Below are 21,533 nucleotides of genomic sequence, written 5' to 3' on the forward strand. Positions count from 1 at the left end.
CGAAATTAAAAGGGGAGAATTAGGCTTTTAATGTAGAAAAGTTAGATGTTCCCAAAGCAGCATGTTATTCTTCTCTTGCAGAATGTATTTCAGGTATTTCAGTACCATATGTCCAAATGCCTAATCACTTTTATTTGAGCCTGATCCTATGAATAATTTCAGATCAACAGCACTTTTCTTGCAGGACATTAAAAACTAATTAATTCTGGATTTCAGGAAGACAGTCTGGTTCCAATATGTCCACTATCTGTTCCTTCCCTTCTCCACATTTTTCAACGGATTTCAGCCATGAGTTTTCGTTTGTATACAAATGATACCACGCGCAGCACTGAACTGGGTTGCTCTGCAGATTCATGGCTGAGACTTTGCACATTCACACAGGAAACCCTGACAGCTGGGCCCAGCTGTTTGGTAACCCAGCTCTCCTCAGGGAGTAGCATCCCAGAACAGTAGCTTTCCTAATTTACACTGAGGAATTGTTTTTGTATTCAGCAGTGACCAGGCTTGATCAGTTAAAGGATATGAATACCATGAGCACATAGCTGCCTGCAAATACAGTGACTTCAGCATTAGAGTTCAGCCACTAGTTTCTGGCTCCTCATTCAAGGCAACAACCTGTTCCACATTCTGTACTTTGGGTACAGAAGTGCAGTGAAGGGAAAGAAAACCAGAAATACTGCCATTAGCATTTTGGGCAGAAGTAAAAGACAGATTTAAACAAAAGCCACAGCTAATTATATCAGCAGAACAAAGCAGAACAAATTAGGACAATGGTTCTAAATCTGCACTCTTCTTCCATTTACTGAAAATCACTCAGCTTTCATAAAGAAATATTAAATACCAAAGATACTGAAACAAGGGGGAAAAAGTCTGCATAGTATCCTGTGAAGAATTCTTCCACGATTGGGCAAGTGAGACCTCATAATAGTCCTCAATAAAGAATCCATGCCAGAACAGAGAGAAGCTGTGTTTGTGTGGAAGAAACGCGTTCTACATAGCTCAGGCACTCTTCCTTATGCCTCTCTGAGAACTGAAAGCTATCCTGAAAAACACAAACAGAATCTTGGAAGGGTGTAAAAGAAAAAGACCTATCGGGTGCAGGACTGTTGTTTCAGGAACAAAGCAGAATTGGCACAGCATACCCAAAGAAACAGCAGTTAATCCCCCAAAACCAATCCACTCAGCTATAACAGAAAAAACGTCACGCAGCATTCCAGTATCTTCTATAGTACCTCCACCTTCCATTCTAAATGGAAGGTGATCTGATTTAAAAATCAAGTAAAGGCTCTAAAAATAAGATTGGAAGATATCCTACCTCAAGTAAATACCTCAATGAGTATGGCAGAAGGTTCCTCACAGTCAGTGTAGGGTAAAGGTGGATAATATAGGCAGGATCCCACTCCTCTCCACATGTTGAAATAAAAGTCAGTTGATCAGGTACAGCTGTTGTGCTGACTACTAGAGGCAAGAAATTTGTCTCAGTGGATGGGCACTGTAACAAGCATTTTACTTCACTGCTCCGATGTAGCTCTTCCCTCCAAACAATGTAAGTTGTAGACTCTTTGAATTGACCTTCTAACATTCCTGTTGGTTGAATATATAGATGACACCTATGGAAAGAGGACAAGTTCACAGTATACAAAACAGTTTTTCATTGACAACAAACTTCATCTGTTTGAAAGCAAATGCTAACATTCTGGAGAGCTTTTGCAGCATACTGCACAACTATCTAACAAAGATAACGTTTGTGGGGGGTTTTTTTAGCATCTGGAAAAAACAGTTCCAAGTGCGCACGTAAGCTTCCACAGGAATGCTGCATTTGTATATCAGTCTCACAACGAAGAGTCCTAATAGTAGAGGAAGCGTACCTGTAAGAATGTAAAGGAACATGAAATTCCTCTTCTGGCTTAGATATGCCAATGGGCTCCAGCAGTCTGGAGTCTCTAGCCAATTTATAGATTAGGAACGGGATGGAGAAGTGGTTCTTGATCTATGATAAAAATGCATAAAGTTTCATTACATTTGTATTGTACAAATTTCTAAAGGAAAAAGTATGAATAAAACAAGGGAAAAAAATTAGTAGAGTTAAACAAACTCTTCTGGAAACACACTTACACTTGTCTTATATAGTAAGAGACATAGTATTGAAGTAAAAAAAATATGCAAGCATGAGAAGACTATGCTCATTTTAAGTTCCATGAATCGAAAAACATGCTTAAAATATCATGTCACATAAAAGGTACATATTCCATCCCCAAGGATGAGGATATTATGAAATCCAAAATTAAAACACAAACAAAGCAACACTCCAAAAACCCACAATCTTGATCGTTTCTCAGGGAGAAGCATATATACAAAATACATTAAGAATCTTTTACATTAAACAACTTTTTGGAAAAGGATGATCTCAAAAAAGTGCATTAAGAAATAAAAGCAAAGTCATTCATTGAGAGAACACTGCTTTTGGATATTTTGAGGCTTTTGGAGGGGAGGGGTTTTTTGTTTTTGGTTTACCTGCAGAGGAGATCGTACAGTAATAATCTTATTTCCTTCTGTAGCATCTATCTGTACAAGGACAGAGTCCGAACTATCAACAAGAAGATTTCTTATGTTATATAGTCGACGACCTGGTTTCGTTATGGGAACGTTCACCACCTCGTTATATCCTTGAATTTCTAATCCATAAAAAAAAGTCATAATTATAAGAAACAACTACAAATCAGAGTACTGTGCTAAAGATTTGTGCTAAAGATTTGAGCAACACTTAAGATTCTCTAAATCCAACAACAACCAAAGTTGCCTTCCAGCAAAAGTAACTTGAAATGATATTTGAGTGCAAAGGAAAAGTGGACAGCTTTTAGAGCAAGCTTCTCTGAAGACCTTTACCTTCCCTAGCTTCAGATTGTTATTTCCACATGGCACGGTAGATACACCAAACATTACACTTAAGTATTTTTTGGGTGAGTGAACAGTTGCAACACAGAACATAATTTTGGTATCACAGCCCAATACTTTCATAGAAGATGGGAGGGAAAAGGAAAAAACAACAGCATTACGTATTAGGAGTTACTACATCCTAGTCTCCTAGGAACATTTTCTAGCAAAGCTGAAAACACAGAAAAATCGTAACTGCTCTCAAGAAAGTGACCAACTGCAGAAATAAAAATAGTAGTGGGAATGACCAGGAATGAAAATTCTGTTTAAAAGGAGAGGGAAATTACAGGCCTATGTTCCTTGAGTCTGCAAGATGGCCTGTCACTGACTCCACTAGATAATGTTCCATTTTTTTTCCAATGCAAAAGTAAAAATTGGACTTTTCAGTCTCTGGAAAAACTGGAGAGAAGGAGTTTCACTTCCTTATAAGTAGTCCAGTATTGTCAGGCTTACAAGATTTTTTTTTTCCTCCCATCAGTACTCAGAAGTAGTTTCACCACAGAACGTGCTTCACCTGAACTCTGCTTACATTAAATTTAACCTATGGATTACCATGCTGACTCCCCCATTTTCCCCATCCTCAACACTAACGTAATGTGTAGCATTCCCCAGCACAATACCTAAATTTAAAGAGAAAAGGGAGCTTTCTTGTCGGTACACGGCAGATAACTTTCTTTGCTGAAGAGGTTCAAAAATAGAGTATTCCAATTCCATGCTCTGACCAATTTCTACTTTGTTCATGTTTTCCTTTTGAACTGAATCAACTATCCGAAAACTGGAGCTAGGAAGCACTTTGAGGGGAACACCTAGGGCATTTTTCACTATGAAAGGAGCCGAGTCTTTAAAGGAATAGTCAAACGTAGATGCAGTCCCTTCTGAAAAAGCCTGTAATGAAGAACATATAGAATTTGTTATATGCAAACAGTCACAACAACATCAATGTAAGGTTGAAAGGCTTTAAAAGAAAGTGCCCAGAAAATATTATTCTGGATTAAAAAAGTTACATACACTGTAGCACCTCTGCTTTGCAAAGTGATATTTCAGGAGACTGCAGGTTACTTCCAAAAGATTTTGTTTTTGTTTTGGGACTTGCAGCAAATGTCGATACCACAATAAGTGCATGCACCTCACAGGTTTTTTTTTTTTTTGATTGTTGGGTTATAGAAAAAAAAAAACTAAAAGATCTGGGACACAGAAGGCCCAAGCACATTTACCATGCGCTACATCCTCAACCACAACTTCTGCTATCAAACATTGTTATTACACAAAGCCATATTAACTGACCCAAAACAACATAAGCTATATTTGCTTAAAGAACTTACTCTTACTCTCTCTCACTCTCAGAGAACTGATATTCATTTAGAATTACAAAAGTAAACGTATGTTAGTCACACTGTATATAAATAGCTTGTTCTAGTGACCAAAAATTCCTCTCCCTACAAAAAAAGGAGAAATATAATCTCAGCATTCCTTATAGACACAGGAAAAAATATTTATTTATTTTTTTTTTTTTTTAAAAACACACTGGGCATTCTGCTTCCTCAGTTTGAAGGCCCATTCCCCTAACCAAACTTTTCGTGGCATCATATTAAGGAACAGTCTTACAAACAGGAGGTTAAGGAGCAGACTAAATGAAAATTAAACACTCCAAGAAACACGGTTGTTTCCTACAATCTGTTTTCTGATATATTAAAAGAAAAACGTACTTCCCTTCCATCTCCCCACCCCGCTACCGCTCCCCTCAGTCCTGCATAAGCACACATTCTCCTAACACAGGAACAGCCTTCGTTAAAAAGCTGTTATCACCTTTTCATTAACTCTAAAGGACCATTAATCCAACTCCTTATTCCCACAACATAACCTTTGTCAGAGCAGCAGAACAATCAGTGACTTGTGAGAAAAAGTTCTTCAACAGCCAAATACTTCAGCACCTTCTGCCTGCTAGAATTACCTTGGCTAAATTATCAAAAACAGCAAGACAACTTTTGGATATTGTTATATTCATAGTATCCTTTGAAGAGATGTTAACTGCAGTTTGTGGCTCAGGAAGAACAATAAAGTCATCCCCAGGCATCAGGCTTCTCTCTTGGACAGGGTTAGTCTTTACCTAAAAGAAAAATTTAATTAGGCAGCTATGAATACAAGGAATTACGTTCTCCTATGATAAAATAAGAAAAAGGTTTACCTAGATGTGAAATTTTCCCAAAGCAAAGAAAAACCTATTTCACCCTGTAAATCTATAAGATATCTAATACGTGAACTTATCAGTAACAGGCAAAGTTTATACCAATACTGAAGACAAGCAAGTTATTTTCTTCCCACTCTGTACACCTGGCTACATGCTTCATTTTGCCCATGCAGTGGATAAACAACATTAATCAGAAAACCCCAAGATGTCTACAGACTGAATTTTTCCATGTCAAACTGCACAACTCCTTCAGAGCAACAGCATTTGAAATGTATTACATAAAACTATTAGCATATAGCTGTCTATTCACAGTGAATATTTCAGAGTTTCCAATGGTTTTTTTTACATACTTCCAGTTTTAAACTCCACTGCTTCCTCCCTCCTTCAATTCGTTCAATAAGAGGCTCCCACACTGCATAAGATTCATTGTAATAGTGAACCTAAAGAAAGAACCAAAATTAAATATGGTAGCTAAAAATAAAGAACTAAGCTCCTTCTATGCCAGCTAGTACACTTTCGTATTATGAAAAATGGCCTTTTTTCAACCTTGGTTTCAAATTTCAGGGGCCTAATATTCATTTTTAAAGGCTTCAAAAACTAATACTCACATAATAGATCATACATTTTTCTTCAGTGACATCATTTTATGTTATCTGACTTGCTTTAAGAGAAATAGGACCAGATAACGTGGAAATTCCTTAACTTTTTGTTTCACACCTTTACTAACATAACACAGTTTCTACTAGCTCCTATGGTGCCTGTAAAAACAGCTTTTAGATCAAAGAATTTCAATCCTGTAAGTACCTTCATGATACTATGAAATAACCATCAGCCAGGGCAAGAACTCTTTACCCTGGATCTGGCCCCCTGGAACAATTCACCTAATCCATAGTCCGCATTGAGCCGAAATAGAATTTCCCTTCCATCACTGCAAATCTGAACAGGAGAAGCTGTGGACCGCTTCCCCTCATCTTCATGCCTCCTCCCTCCAGGGAGGAGAGTTCCTTCCCCAGGTTGTATATGTGTGTACGCATATGATTAGAAATGCATCTTACTTAAATATTGATATCTTCCATCACAACATGCATATCTAGCAATGGAAAGGCGGCTAGCGGCATATCCAATATACAATGGACTATGTAGGGCACATTTGTTAAACTGACAGAATATGACTAAAACATAGTTAACCTATCACACGTGATAGTTCTGTATCTGTTTATATGAAACTTCAACATGTCACCTCCGTAACAGACTAATTACATGGCATTAGCCCATCTAAGAGATTACTGTATCATGGTGAAAGAGAGTTGTAATAGGTGGCAATACAAATACGGCACTGCTGCAATCCAAGATTTAAAGAAGATTTAGAGGAAACAGATAAAACACTGAACACAAGCTAGATATGCTAAAGCAAGAAAGAGTTAAATATGAATATTCTACTTGGCCAAGCTTACTGTTCACACAGCAAAGAGTGAATATGCAAAAACATCAAGAGAAACAAAGAGTCCTCCACAGTAGCAATTAAAAAAGACCATTAAAAAGTCCTATCAATTGTATGTACAGCAATGTTTATCTATGCATATAGTTAGTCCATAAAACTGTACTATACTTAATCATAATTGTCTGAGTACTAAAGAATTAAGAACATTACAATGTAAACCAATAATTTAGCACTTAAAAACCCTATTACAAATGAACTTACTCAAACATCATGAAAGGTGAAGAAATATTTTTAAAAAATAATAATTTGAGTCTACATACCTCCAGTGCCATATCAGCTGTGGCCTCCATGAGTGAAGACCAGTTTTTTAGAACACCTGAAAATACAGATTCTACTAATAACAAAGGAACAGTACGATGTCCCAGGCCACATTCCAAGGTGATCTGAAAAGATTTCACTACAACGTCAAACTTCTCTTGTTTCAGAACATGCTCACGGTCCTTAAAAGTTTCTGTCGCTTCTGTGGCTACATCCACACCAAGAAACCAAGCATTGCATTGATCGACAGACTTCACTTGCCACAAATTCTCAGAAACTTCAGCTGCTCCTCTAAAACTCTCCTCCGCTGTCTTTGGTTTTATGGCAGCCATAATGGTCATTACAGTATTCAGAATTATCGGTGAGATCTTGAGAGGGAAGAAAAAGATGACGACAACTCTTATAGCTCAAAACGTTTTTAAAAAGTTGATTAGCATGTAAAATACAGGGGAAATGGAAAACGGCAAATACCTCTGGAGTTCTTTATACAGATACACAGCATGACAAGGCACTCACGAGATTTAAGTAACTTATATTTCAAGATCAAGAAAAGGAACCCGTTGATGGACCTCCTCTTACTTTCATTTCCTACTTTCATTTTTCTAATTCCTCCCTCATAATCCCACAGGCTCAAGAACAATATTTTCTGGCTGGAATCTCACTTTTACTGATATATGGTACTGATATATGGTAGTCCCATAACTGCAGTCAATTTCCCTCTTTTCCTATTACATTGTAAAGCATCAACATATTGAGGTTAACTTTTAAGAAGCTCAATGTGTCCAAAACAGCATATTTGCAGAGTTATGTACAACACCACTGCTATTAACAGTACATTTAAACATACAATGTACTATTGCTCCAAATTTAAAGTTTCACCACTGATATCCTTTTCAGATCAAAAATGCAAACTGGTGAACTTTTCAAAGAGCAGCTATCTAATTTTAGTCAGAAAGGCGTTTACTGTAGACATAACCAGCTTATTAATTCACCCATTAAAAATAAGGTATTTTACATTGTATATCAGCCTGGAAATCAAGTTAACAGCCTTAAATTTGAGCGTCCTTGTGTGAAGCAGCTAGTGCAACTACACGTGCAAAAACCTCACAAACCCACACCCACAAACCACCAGAACTCCGCATCATTTAAAAGCACTAATGTTTTAGTTAACTGGAGAAAGCATTCTATATTTTCCTCAACAGGGATACTTTGACCTTTTCATATTGTCTATACGTGGTTTTATTTTTCCTGTTTATCAGTCTCTGAAGAGAAAGCGGATGGGGGAGTATAAATCTGGAAGACACCGGTAGGAGTGCTTTCCAACACAGAAAAGCTCTGAAGAGCATTTAAGTGCCTATTATCAGGATTAAAGTAATGGGGAAAATTGAAATTTTGAATAGGAATATATAAATTTCAAAAGTCAAGCTACAGCTCCTTTGAGAAACACAGCAGTTCTTCCAAAGACAGCTTTAATAATCTTACTTACCTTTATAGTAAGTTCTTCTACTGTTACTACTACAGTTTGTAAATCTGAGACATGTGTCATGCTTTCCATTACCAAAGAACATGGTCGTAACACCTGAGTAAAAAATATAATTTGATCATTAAGGTAATTCCTGGATTCCAGACTTTAACGGTCTTGCATTTTTTAATTCCATAGGCCAAAGGATACAGGTTGCATAAAATACTTCTCATAACTTATGCTATAACGTTATAACATGTTGTTGTGCTTCATGGAAGTATTCAAATTCACGCAAAAGCTCTTTTGTACCAGAAGTTTAAAAGAACTAGCGTCATTACTTTTCTCAGTGAGTGCAAAAAACAAGTTTCCTCACCGTAGTAACACTCTTGTCTTGTTTTTCTTGGAGAAAGGCACAGGCCAACACTTTAAAGTCTTTTACTTGAGCTGTCATCCTCTGCACAAGCTTTCCAGATGCCAGAGAAAAGTCACATTGGAAGGAAACTTTTAAGGCGGGGGCATCAGCCCTGGTCAAATTTGCAACAAACACAATTTCTGGATCCATGATTACAGCTTTCACTGTCATATTTGGCCGTACCAGTATCTCTGTGAAAATAAATTTTAAAAAAATCCTTGAATATAAAAAGTTTGAGAGCACTGTTATATAGGTAATAATTAAACTCTGTATTAAAAAAAAAGTAGTGCATAATTTCGAGAAGTGTAAATTTAACAACTAATGTTGTTAAAGTCTTTTTATGTAGAAACTGTTTCCTTCTATATATAGACATTGTAGTTAGTCTATCTAAGACTGGCTGTACAAAGCCAAGATGGAAACCATTACTCCCAGGTCATTGTCAAAAGTAACCAACTTCTTTAGAGTGAAGATATACTAATTGAAGCTAAACCAACAACATGGATTTTCATGTCTGAACACCCAGTCTTCAAACAGAAGAGAACCACATTATATTTATTCCATTTAAAAGCAAAATGTTCTATCCTAGGGATGCCCTAGCGGCTGAGGAAGGCACTTTGATTTCCAGTGACAGGCAGCAGAGTGGTGTGTGATCCTCCTGCATGCTGGGACTCATTATATAGGTTAAGTCTAATAATTCCTGGAAACATTGGCACATCGCACATACATAATGGAACAGGCGCCAATTTGAGGCTGGGTGCACCACAGAAAAAGCAGAGATAGACATCGTGGGTTACATCCAACAACACAATTTACATAGTCCCAAGCGTCCACTAAGTGCTATTTTTCTGAAGTGCCTACTGTCCCTTTCTCATCACAGGACTTGTGTGCATCTTCCACAAGGGAAGAGCAGCAGAGTCCTCTGCTCATGTCATTAGGGCAATTCAGAGAACCTGCAGCTTGCTCCCACTGCTCTATCAACCTTCCCAAAGGAAATATGAGGGCTTTTGGGGGCAGGCTCGATGACAGAACCCACAGATTAGGTTTGACCACAAGTGAAGGGAGCATGGCAATCACTTAAAATGAAACAAAATAAACCCCTCCGAAGTTTGTTTCGGTCAAAAAACTTATTTTGAAATAATAGGATAAAGTTTCAAAATTCCCAGCCTGTGGAAGTAAGAGTTAAAGACGTTCTTTGCAACTGGTATCTAAAAGGTGAGTTGTTCTTTTTACTTTAAATACTATGCACATGGCACTTACCCTAATTATGCTTTCTTTACAGTATTAGATGAGTAAAAATACTGTTTAGCAGGAGTCATTTTCCATGCTTATCTCTGTTGGAAAGCCACTTCGCTACCTAACAAGGTTAGGTCTATTACTGCTTAGAATAATCCATGACATTGCTGGTCAACTCACACATAACAAAGAATAAATCAGTTTAAGTCTGAGAGTAAGATAAGCATCTCAAGCAATTCTGTATAATCCATTTTCAGTATGAAGTCTATAAATGAGAGAAAGTTTTACAAACCTTTTTCTGGCTTTGACTTCCCAGAGGCCACATGCTTTAATTGGAGCTGTGTAGATCCTTCAGCTGAGGACGCTGGCACTGAGTTAATGAAGAAATCTGCTACTGTCAACAGAAACTCCATACTGGCACATATATAGAGCTTGTCAAGGATAGCAACCACTTCAGTCCCATTTTTATCCTGCTTGTAGCTTATATCTATCATAGAACTGTCATTTGTGTCATCTTTCTTGTCTATCATTCTGGAAAAATAAGTTTAATAAGAATTATTTCAAATATTGTTATAGATAGATCTAGAACAACTAGGTTGCATAAGTAATTTGATTAATTCTTCCTCTGACAGTAACAAAAAAGTTATATGTAACATAAGGAATAACCATTTTCTACAGAAATAATAGGGTATGGACTTCTCTCTTACAGAAGAGTAATTTCAAATTGAAATTTGTGTGCTACAAGTAAGGAACTAGTTATGCAGCACATAATCAGACTAGCATTTCAGTGCACAGAATTATCTAGTTAAAGCTGGTTGCTCTACTAAGCTGTTTTATACAATTCACTGAAATATTCGAATGTCCCTTTTTTTTGATAACCTGGGAGATGGACAGAAATAAAATAAATCTGTTTGGCATTATTAAAATTACGTAACCCAATGATTTAGAGTACGGCATGACAAAAATTGAAAGTCTTCCTAAATGTTATCAATCCCACGTGAAGTGAAGTACAGAACAAGGAAAAATAATCCTCCTCCCAAATTGCATGCAGTTTTTTCATTTCTGATATACTCAGATTTACCTTTCAGTCACATTCTGAACTCCGTCTCTGAGATCATCCAGCGTACATGCCTTCAGTTTAACATTAATATCCATTGAGCCATCTGAAAACATCTTCCCTGATGATGCCATGATATGCAGTCGGAGTTCACCAAGGCGCAACTTGTCGCTATGCAGTGAAAGCAGAGACTTCTATAGAATAACGAGAAATGATGAAACTAGCTATCACGAAACAAAGCAGTAGGCATGTTTCTCTTGACACTAGCACCAAACACATTTGAACTGAGGAATGGCAAAATCAAGTTAGCCTGTTATGTTCATCAGTCTCCCAATCATATTAATTAAGTCCAAGAAGCTGACTGAGAAAACAGAACAAACAAGTTGGGTTGCAGTAGAGTTGCTTCTTCACTGCATTTCTAGCAGTTGTTCAGAATACGAGTGAAGGCATTCCATCCTAACTTTCCACCAGAGAATCTCTCCGCTCCCATTACATCTACATGCTTTGCCAACCCCATTTACAACTAGAAGTCCAAAATCTATTCAGCATTATGTGGGAAGGATATGGAAAAGACATTCAAATCAAATACCATTACACTGATTTTCTTCCTGCTGATACTAGTTTTGCAATAGCTTTTTAAAAAGAAAAACACACTCTTCAAATGAAAGGCATCACAAATTTCTGCGTTACTTATTCTAACAAAAAGCCACCAAATATTCACTATACATCAAGCTTTAAAAAGCAAGACCTTCATATGTCTGGACAATGTATTACCTCCTGATACTGAGGTAATATTACATACTCTTTTCTTCTGTTTTTGGCACAGGAGAGATGTTTGCTATTGCTCACACTTAGGGCAATACAAGGGGGAAGGACAGGTTGTTTGCAGCTCAGACCTGCTCTGCTTATTAGTTAAACATACACCATGGGCTGAACTAGCACCACCTAAGCACTGGCACTTAATATTCTTCACACTTCTGGAAAGCTAGATTCCAGAACTGGAATCTATCTTTAAATGACCAAATTTAATTTTTAGGGTGATTTTTTTTTTTTTTTTTTTGGGGGGGGGGGGGGCAGGGCAGGTCGTTTCTGTTTTAAGTGCAAGTTAGAAATGCACTAACATCCTTCAAATGACGAATGTTTTCCTCCCATGAAATCTCAGTGTCTCAGAATAAAATGCATAAGCTCTGTGAAGCAACGATTACAAAGTTAACACAGAAAAAACTTTGTTTTACTATCCTGAGTTCTGGAAAGGTAAGAGGTTTAAACTCCCCACCCCACGTGTAGAGTAAAAGCTTTGTCACAAACCTGATTTTTATCGCTATTGTAGAGAATTACTGAAAGTGACTCAAAATTAAAGTCAAATTTAAGTGTTGTATAACATTCCGCAGAAGATTGAACTGTAGAAACATTTCTCTGTCCCACAGCAAGAAGAGGATCTGTTAGTGAACAGAAAATACATTTTTTCAGAATACCAGGATGGTGTGGTTTTTTTCTTTTTTTAATTGTTAAGATCAAAAAGTCACAAAACAGAGCTCTACGTTAGGAAGACTACTCAGGACATGTTGCATTTTTGTATATTGAACATCCCTTTACTCTGTTCAAGGGAATGTTAAAATTATCTAGCACAGATTGGTTCAAAAACTTTTAAGAAGCTCTCACTAATTAAGTGTGGTTGTTCTTCATCTGTTTTAATGAAGAACTACAGACAGTACCAAAACTGTCGAAAGAGTTTCTCTTCCTTTAGTTTCAAAAGTGTTATAGTATAGCAACTGAACTGTAAGTTGAAAAGGAGGTTTTTTTGCATTGAAAATATTACTAAGTTATGAACAAAAATGATTTTACCAAAGCATTACAATATTCATGCAGAGACATACAGTGTTTACACTAACACACTCTTTGACACTGAAAAGAATATCCTGCATTGTTACAATTTTGTGTTATCATCTGGGGATATGCATGTCTTTTTTTTTTTTTTTTTAAAAACCATTTGCAACTTATAAAAGCCCTTGATAGAAGCACAAGAACATCACTCCTGTAAAAGATGAATCGCAAAAAAAAGCTACAAAGTTTTTGAGCCTCAACAGCTCACATGCCAATGTTTTCAGTACATGCATACATTCATATTTATAACTTTCCATAGATAGAATATAAATAACAGTTAAGAAAGCAAAGTTATTTAGATACATTGACATGTTTTGGGTAAATATCATATTTGAATTTGCAAGTAATCCTCCCCTTAAAACTATTCAGGATTTGAACTGAACATACCCTCATAGAAATCAGATTCACTTGCAACTGCTCCTTTTTTTACTGTTTGCATATCTTCAATATTCTGTTGCACAGTATTTGGCTGGGAAGAAGCCCCTCCAAGGTTTTTAAGTAAAATTTTCATGACAACAGTTAGATCATCTTCGCTGAGTGCAATCTGTGAAGTGATAAACCCACAGCTTCATTTTTGGTGACAGTATTTCTTTCCAGTGCAGAACCCTATCTTCATCAACAGTACATGAAGGTTGAGAAAAAACAACATGCTGATTCCACTATGAACAAGTCTTGTCAGTCAAAACAATTCTGGTCAAAACATCCGAAACTTTAACAGAAAGTGATTTGTCCATTTTTCCTAAAGTATTACATCTTATAAGGAGTTATAAAAAGAACTAAGATCACAGATGTTAAGCACTTTCCAGTCTTGCAAAGACTCTTTGCCTACTTAAATAAACAAGTAATTTATGATTACAGATACTACTTAACACTTAAGTAACAGAGAAACGTAACAAGATAACATCAAAGCCGAGATTTATGCAGTATGCTTTAAAGCAACTGTCATTCAGTAAGCCTTTAAACAGTTACGAATCTGAATCCAAACACAATATAACATGGTCAAAAAAAGAAAAAAAGAAAAAAAAAGAAAAAGAAAGCATCAGTAAGAAACGATAAAATGCACTCACTTAAAAAGCCCAGAACACATACAGTTATAACATTTTCTCTACATGCAGGTTTTATACTGGTACTCTTTTCAGCTCATTTTTGTCTGTGCTTCACAAGCGCTACATTTGGCCACAGTACAGACACAGCAATAAAATAGGACTGATCAACAATTAAAAGGCTTCCCGATCCAGTTCTCCCCACTTAAATCCTAATGGGTAGCACTAGGAAAGAGAAGTAACCCTTTCACACCCTACAAAGATACCAATCTTAATTTGGAACTGCTAGGCTCCAGTATAATTCTCTTAGAATATAAGAGAGAATAAAACAGATCCAAATGTACCCTTTTAATTTCTAATAAATCTATTAAATACTCAAAAAACCTGAATACGACCGAATAAACAATTTATAACCTTATAACTAGATTTTAAATGCTAACTGAACAGATAAACTTGACAGATTTTACTGATTGTTGACTCAAAGGATGGATCCAACAGATTCCAAAGGAAATAAAAGTAGGTTTTACTCTGTTTAGATGCATTAACACCAAAACTACTCATTACATGATATCAAAACTGTAACAGAGCTATAAACTGAACAGTCAGGCTGGAAGTCATTTAGCATTCTGTAAAGGACCCAAACTGCAATGAGTCCACAAGCTCCTGAGCTAGACTAGATACTACTTCAAGAATAAATGCAACTTTTAGTGTAGCTCTAATTTGTCACAATATTACCTGCATTGGTTTTAGGTCTCCTTTGATACCAATTGCTGGGAATTTATGGTACCAAGTTGCTGATAAATTTCTCTGGACCAGTAAAGCTAGACTCACAGGACGCAGAATTTCAGTATCTGGCTGAGAATCTGCAGATATAGTGCACCTACAAAATGCGGGAAGAATAGTAGAGCAAAGAGATTTAACAGCTGCAGAATCCCAAAAAACACACTTTAATCTAGCAAAATAATTTGCAGATCTACTTTTATTTGGGTAATGTGTGTACATGCACTTATGCCCAGGTATGCACCTTCAGGTACTTAAGATCAACTCAGTTACTTTCCTATAAATTCCTTTTTTCTTTTTCCCCAAAAAGTTTTAGAGACTGTGGACATGTCTGTGTCTCTATCTAAACGCACTTCTCAGCTTTTATTGTACACTTTCATCTTCCACCTATCTATTGTCTTCAATAAGACAATAACATTGCACATGAAACATGGCTCTGTTTTCTTTATGAAAATTTCTCGAAACAGAAAAAACTCCATGTTATACCTTGATAATTTCAAATGAGTCAGCTGCACATCCATGCTGTCAATGACTGGAGGAAGAGAAGATTCATCTGAAGACACCAATTTAAATTCATTCTGAACTCTGATTAAGCCAAGATCAGCTACCATAGCATTACAGGAAGTCGAAGATTCAGGAACAACTATAACTGGAGCTTTCAAGTTGATATCCATTAAGAGACGGAAGCTCTTTTTAGCGAAGTCTTTCATGCTGGAAGCAGCCATTTCTGCTGCCTGGACTGTGACTGCACTCAGGGCCTCCTGTGCAGTCTGGAAATTGTTTAGGAAGTTCTATTGGAAAGTAGTAAAATGGTAAGAGTTCTAACAAGAACCTATATGAAACAGACCAAAAAAACCCTCACAAAACAGCATGCTCCAGACAAAAGGTAAATTTCAGAAAAATAGTTTAGCTGTGGCAGAAGTTTCAAACTTCAAATTCCATCATACAAGCTTCCAACTAGAAAAAAAAACCTCAGAGTCAGGTACTAGCTAAAGCATCATTTACTTGTGTAGTCTGCAAGATATTAAAGCTACCACCGGATTCACTGCTTGCTTTTGTTATCCTGCTTATTTTTCATTCTTCTATAATGCAGTGCAACTTTGAAGTGACATTTCTTCAGCAAAACACTTCCACATGTTTGTAGATCAGCTCACTGCAATTAAGAGGTCACTAACAGCATATGAAGCTTTTTTGTTTTGTTTTTTTAACCTTGTAATTCCAATAAGAGAATCAAAACTGATGTCTTACCAAAAGAGACATAAAGAACTTATGTAGATAAACTATTTGGATGCAGCCAACTTTCAGAGACATTTTACCATCCACCTTTGACATATCTGCGTAGGCGTCCCCTGCTGTAGCATCTGGATAGAGTGACATTTTAAATCTAAACACTTCATCTCCCATTATGGAGACAGCCTGGAAGATTAAGTCCATATAGTTAATACCACTGGGCAGTACTGTCATAGAATTATTGCTTAAGTTACCAAATAAGAAATATTTCCACTAACAGATCAACGGTATTTTAATCAGCAGTACTTGGATACATATATGCTAGGCACAACATGAATTTGAATCAGTTATTTTATGGTATGCCTTATCTCAGTTGGTTAGCTGTAGTCCATTTTATATTTATGCTCCTCATCAGAATAAAAAAAACACAGATGCAAATCTGATCAAGAAGAACAAGATATTGAATGGAAGTATGTTTTTCATCACTAAGGTAGAATTTTTAACCACTGAAATTTTGCTTAATATTCGAAGCATTACATCATACTTGGTATTACAAAACACAGCAAATAATTTTAAGATTTGTTGCTTGTTTTTTAAAATAATCTAGGTAGCACATCACCTTTTTATGGATTGTCTTTGGATCAACATTTGTTATTACAATGTCCTCAAGTCTGGAGAACACTTTTATCTTTTTAGTTTTCATAGCTACAGAGGCATCCATTCCTGATTTTGGATGAAAAGAAGAGAAGATAGGTAACAATTTATTAAGGAGCATTCTATTAAGTAAGCATTTTTAAGAAAGAAGCAATATTTGTAACTGAATACAAAGAACAAGAATTGCTTAGAATCGAGAACTATGCGGTTTAACAACTAATGCTAAGCCCAAGAAATAAATTCTGATCTTACTGCATATGAATCACTGCTAACTTAAATTGACTCTAGATCTACAGCCCAAGTTTGACACTATCTAGAATATAACTATTCAAAAATATAAGTCTGTGTTAGTTAGGAGACAAGCACCATAGTTTTAATCTATTCAGAAATGATTTGCCTTCCCCCACCTCCTTTTTTAAAATCAAACTTTTTTTCCTCTCATAGGTACTTTGGCTATTAACTAACTGCAGTCATATTATAAAATTAAAATGCATTCAAAGAAACACATATACATTGTATGCATTAGCTTTTCAAAAGCGGCGTCGAGGGGAGAGAGGAACAACAAGTATTGCTCACTATTATCGACTAGTCAAAATATTTTAAAAACTCTTACCTTGTATTCTAATGTCTGCAATTCTATAGGTCTGATCACAAACAGAGATAGTGAATGCATTTAGCTTTGCAGTGAGTTTCAATTCATATATATCATCATGGGTTGCATTACTAGACACTGAATGGTAAACAAAAGTGACATAAGTTACAGCCACGTTTAAGTTTTAAAGCCAAATTTACTTTATTTATGTTTTGTGCATATATGAACTGTTCAAAAACAAACTGCAGCTATTCTTTAAAAAGTTAATACTAATTATTAGACATGAAGTTAAGTAAGCCTTTATTAACGCAGTCGTATTTTTCTGGCACAACAGTCACCAACTAATGCAGGCAAACAGCAATTAAGACTGAATACTTTCTCCTCATTAATACCTAATTTTCAGTTTGCAGGCAACAGTACCCTGAATACAGTGTACACTTCATTATTTGAAAGGCTGTCTCACGTGGTTAGTGTCCCTTTCTTCATTAGTGAGGCTAATTTAGGCATATTCAGGAAAGAAAAAAAAATCAGCACAAAATCCAAGGTGGCTGCAGAATGCAAAATACAACAAGAAGCCACTGCAAACTCAGTTAGGATTAGAAAATTTGAATTTCACAAACAACAACAGAAACACAGAAATCAACCACACAAACACAACCAAACATCCTTAAGGAGCTTCCATAAAAAAAGCTCGTATTTTCAAGTTTGCAGATCCCCACTGCTGAAACAAATACAATATTGAGGGGACAGTTTAGAACTTCCTTTTGCACTTTCATGTCTCAAGACTGGTTGTTTAATTAGCGTAAGCGCTCTTACAGTCCTTCCGACTAAAAGGCAATAAAGTTGTGACACTGATTCTTTGGAAAGGCTTTGGTAGTTTATAGTGTTTACTGCAACATCTTTTATTCAACTTGCGTTATAAAAGTTGGCCTACTATTTAGGAAAAAAGAAATACATGGAGTAAAGAGAATTTGTGGGATTAAGCAACATACATATCAGCCAAAATATGTGACCTCTCCAAACACTAACTCTAGACACAATATTAGATTATTTTCTCCCACACACAATTGCGCATGCATTCTGTTTCACCAAATAGACTGCAATGCAGTCACCTGAAGCAGTATGCTTCAAAAGCAAAGGCTAGATGCTGTTTATCTACTCAAGTGTGGCATTTCTAATACCTCTTTACCTGGTCTGAGAGTACTTTCTTCCTGTTCTACTTGAGATTTGCGATCTGATGCTTTATCAGGATTGGGAAGGCCACCTGATGGAACACTGAATGTGAGAAAACTCATGATGGAAAGTAAAGCCTCTGTGTGAAGTACTACATCCAAACACGAGAAGAAAACCTAAAACAAAGGCAAAGAGATAAGGCAACATTGTTATTTAATATTTTCTACTGGCCTTTTGTATAACAAATTGAAGTTACTCTCATGGAACTGAGAGCAAAAAAGTGCCTTGCTCATTTCACACATATCTCGCCCTTTTCCTCGTCAACTTCATACCATGCAGAGACCCTGGAGCAGGAGAGAGCGCTATGGAATGGAAGCTTAAAACAGATACAGAGCAACTATGCCAATCTAAAAAACTGCTATGTAACATGAATAAGCTTTTTCGGAAACTTCTCTTAATTCTGCTGTATTTCACCATGAACTATGACTACGGAGCACTTCAGCTGACATCTTCAGGACTATGTGTAGAGATACTTAAGTAGGTGCCATATAACAAGATACCAAATTCAAAACTTCCAGTCAGAAAACACATGAATATCAACTTCTGTACCTTAGCTCACTGAAAACTATCAACAGCTATCAGTCTTCTCCCAGGCTGAAGCAACTCTTGGTAAATGCTGATATATCAAGGGATGTCAGCTTTCCTCACTATCACTAAAGTAGTTCAACCACTTCAAATCCCACGTGACAGAGTTTGTCAAGAAGCAAGCTCTACCCACCACTCACTACTGCTTTAAAGGATCCATTTTAAAACCAACAATTCCCATAGCTTGCAGAATAACCTGCTTGCTTCAGAAGACACTGAGACACAATGGAAAATTACACACAAACAGCTGACCTTGGGAGAAGTAGAAAGAACACTGATGAAACACATCACCTCTGAGGATGCTAGTCTGATGCATCACCTCACATCACAATTCCGCTTAGGAACTGTCAAGCTCTGCAACACAAGGCCCTCATCTCATATGCTGACAAGTTTACCACTCCAGAAATAACACGTATACTACAGGCTTCAATTATAAATACGTCCTTTGCAAATTTAAGCACCTAAAAACCTACAGCTTCCATTTAAAATTAATGCATCAGTGCTAAGTACGTCTGTAAAAATCACCTTTTCTTAAAAATTCTCTTTGAAATGGATAAATATAAAACAGAAAGCTTCATAGATTAGGAAGTCAGAGTTTGGGTTTTTTTTTTTTTTTTCTTCAGTGTGCATTAAACAGGCAACAAATCAGTTGATACAGCTATTACTATTTGAGAAGCCTAAAAAGTTTATGAAATATGTTCCTGTACTTACATTGATGGTTTGCTTGGTGCTTCTGTACGTAGTAACAAAATCTGGTCCATCAGCATCAGCCTAACAAAGGGAAAAAGCCCAAGCACACAATCAGTCTTTACTTTAAAAACTGGAATTAATTTTTCCCATTGCAAAAGAAACCAAAGGAAAGTGATGAACCCTGAAGACAAAGTTGTCTGAAGCATACGATTGAGGCAAACGGAAACAGGGCTGACCGTGTTTTGCTAAGTGACATTTTATAGTTGCAAAAATTCAACCGGCCAGTTATAAATTTCTCTTACTTGCAATCCATTTAAACTGGATCAATTTGCTCTTAGAATTTTTTCAGAACAAGTTAACTTATAATGTTGTTACAGATAAGAAAAACAGGAAAAAAAGCATAGCTCACTGGTCCTGAGATCTATCAGATTCCCAAGTAGTCACGCACTTTCCGAAGGATAATCTATTTTTCTTCTTTAAATATTTATCTACTAACATATCCTTCCTCAAATGCTACTTTTACCACTGGTAGAGGGCCATTTACATTACATAGGCGAACAGATATTAGGAAGACCACCTTGATAAGCTATAGTCCTAAATCCTTTAAAACAAGCAGAAAACAGAACAAAAAACATCCTTTAACATAGGCTAAGTACAGAAACCTTATTCTACTCCCCATGCAATCTTATTTGAAAGGTATCAAAACCTTAATGTATTCCATTTTTAGAAGATGTTCACCAGTCTCACTCGAAGAATTAATAATACAAAGTGGATCTCCTTTTGAGTCTGTAAATAAAGAAAGAAGTTACTGATACTTCTATTATAAAGTCTTTCTGTTCACAACTTGATTCCATGTTAATTCTCCATTGTATACTATCCTTGATGAAATAGTGAAGTCAAACAGCTCTTTTCATTTAGAAGCTGCAGATGAAGAATTATCTTGTGAAATGCTGTATTCACTTCTTTATTTAAACAAGTCAAAACAAAATTTATCTTAGTCATGAAAGAAGATTCAAGACTAGAAAGTTATTTACATTCCTATTGTTCGCTTTACATAAAACTTGGTAAGATACTTCTCTGTTTTAATACACTGCTATGTATTAGTTACTTATCAGCTATTAGTTATGTATCAGTTACCATCACTTCAACATCACACTGAATTATGACATGACCTATCAAGGATGTATCTGCTGATTTTCCAGTGCTGCTGGAACTAGTAATAAAGCACGTATGCAGAACTCAAAGTTGCAGCAATTTAGTCACTGCTCAAAACACTCTGAACAGGTAGAACGCTTCCCAGAATAGTCACTCCTATTCAAAGTAGGCAACTACCTCAACTAAATTAACTCAAGCTAACTCCAGCAACTGCAGTAAAACTCGTTATCATGTAAAATAGATGTATTGAATCAAGAAGAAGGGCAGTGACACTATGTTAACGTCGGACATAACATCTCCCTCCCCCAGCTTTTTTAAACGTTATTTCTGACAATGCTGCCCTCTTGCCGTAGAAGTTGACTGCACTCACTGTACTGAGTTATACAGAATACTTACCAGTTATTTCAAGGCACCTCATGGTAATTGCTTTCAGATATGCTGCTGCAGTTAAATCATGATTTCTAATTCTGGTTTCAGTTCCAAGCTGTAGCACAGTTAGAATATGTAACGGATATCTCTCCTTCTGGACCTGCTTCATCAAAGTTATTACAACCTTGAATATGGAAACGGAAAGAAGTTCAGTAACTTTAGTGAAGCTGTCCAGAAATTACGGCATGCAGTTATAACTGGGAATTACGTCCT

The 21,533-nt window shown here is 36.4% G+C and overlaps 1 protein-coding gene across 5 annotated transcripts in view; it reads right to left on the bottom strand.

Moving 5' to 3' along the window:
* The window catches only part of VPS13C (vacuolar protein sorting 13 homolog C), a 100,388-nt gene that overhangs the window by 33,318 nt on the left and 45,537 nt on the right, over nt 1-21,533 (bottom strand). For all 5 annotated transcript variants that reach the window (XM_068958197.1, XM_068958199.1, XM_068958198.1 and 2 more), the window contains 22 exons: nt 21,288-21,444; nt 20,443-20,522; nt 19,758-19,817; nt 18,418-18,577; nt 17,250-17,366; nt 16,602-16,705; nt 16,001-16,168; nt 15,239-15,543; nt 14,708-14,852; nt 13,317-13,473; nt 12,354-12,484; nt 11,070-11,239; nt 10,281-10,519; nt 8,717-8,946; nt 8,368-8,460; nt 6,884-7,249; nt 5,473-5,562; nt 4,886-5,041; nt 3,555-3,819; nt 2,515-2,675; nt 1,869-1,990; nt 1,316-1,610 (listed from right to left, as the gene is read on the bottom strand). In XM_068958197.1, the coding sequence (XP_068814298.1) occupies nt 1,316-1,610; nt 1,869-1,990; nt 2,515-2,675; nt 3,555-3,819; nt 4,886-5,041; nt 5,473-5,562; nt 6,884-7,249; nt 8,368-8,460; nt 8,717-8,946; nt 10,281-10,519; nt 11,070-11,239; nt 12,354-12,484; nt 13,317-13,473; nt 14,708-14,852; nt 15,239-15,543; nt 16,001-16,168; nt 16,602-16,705; nt 17,250-17,366; nt 18,418-18,577; nt 19,758-19,817; nt 20,443-20,522; nt 21,288-21,444 (3,771 nt within the window). The remainder of the gene's footprint in view (nt 1-1,315; nt 1,611-1,868; nt 1,991-2,514; nt 2,676-3,554; nt 3,820-4,885; nt 5,042-5,472; nt 5,563-6,883; nt 7,250-8,367; nt 8,461-8,716; nt 8,947-10,280; nt 10,520-11,069; nt 11,240-12,353; nt 12,485-13,316; nt 13,474-14,707; nt 14,853-15,238; nt 15,544-16,000; nt 16,169-16,601; nt 16,706-17,249; nt 17,367-18,417; nt 18,578-19,757; nt 19,818-20,442; nt 20,523-21,287; nt 21,445-21,533) is intronic.

This window comes from Struthio camelus, chromosome 12 (assembly GCF_040807025.1).
Source record: "Struthio camelus isolate bStrCam1 chromosome 12, bStrCam1.hap1, whole genome shotgun sequence".
Lineage (NCBI taxonomy): Eukaryota > Metazoa > Chordata > Aves > Struthioniformes > Struthionidae > Struthio > Struthio camelus.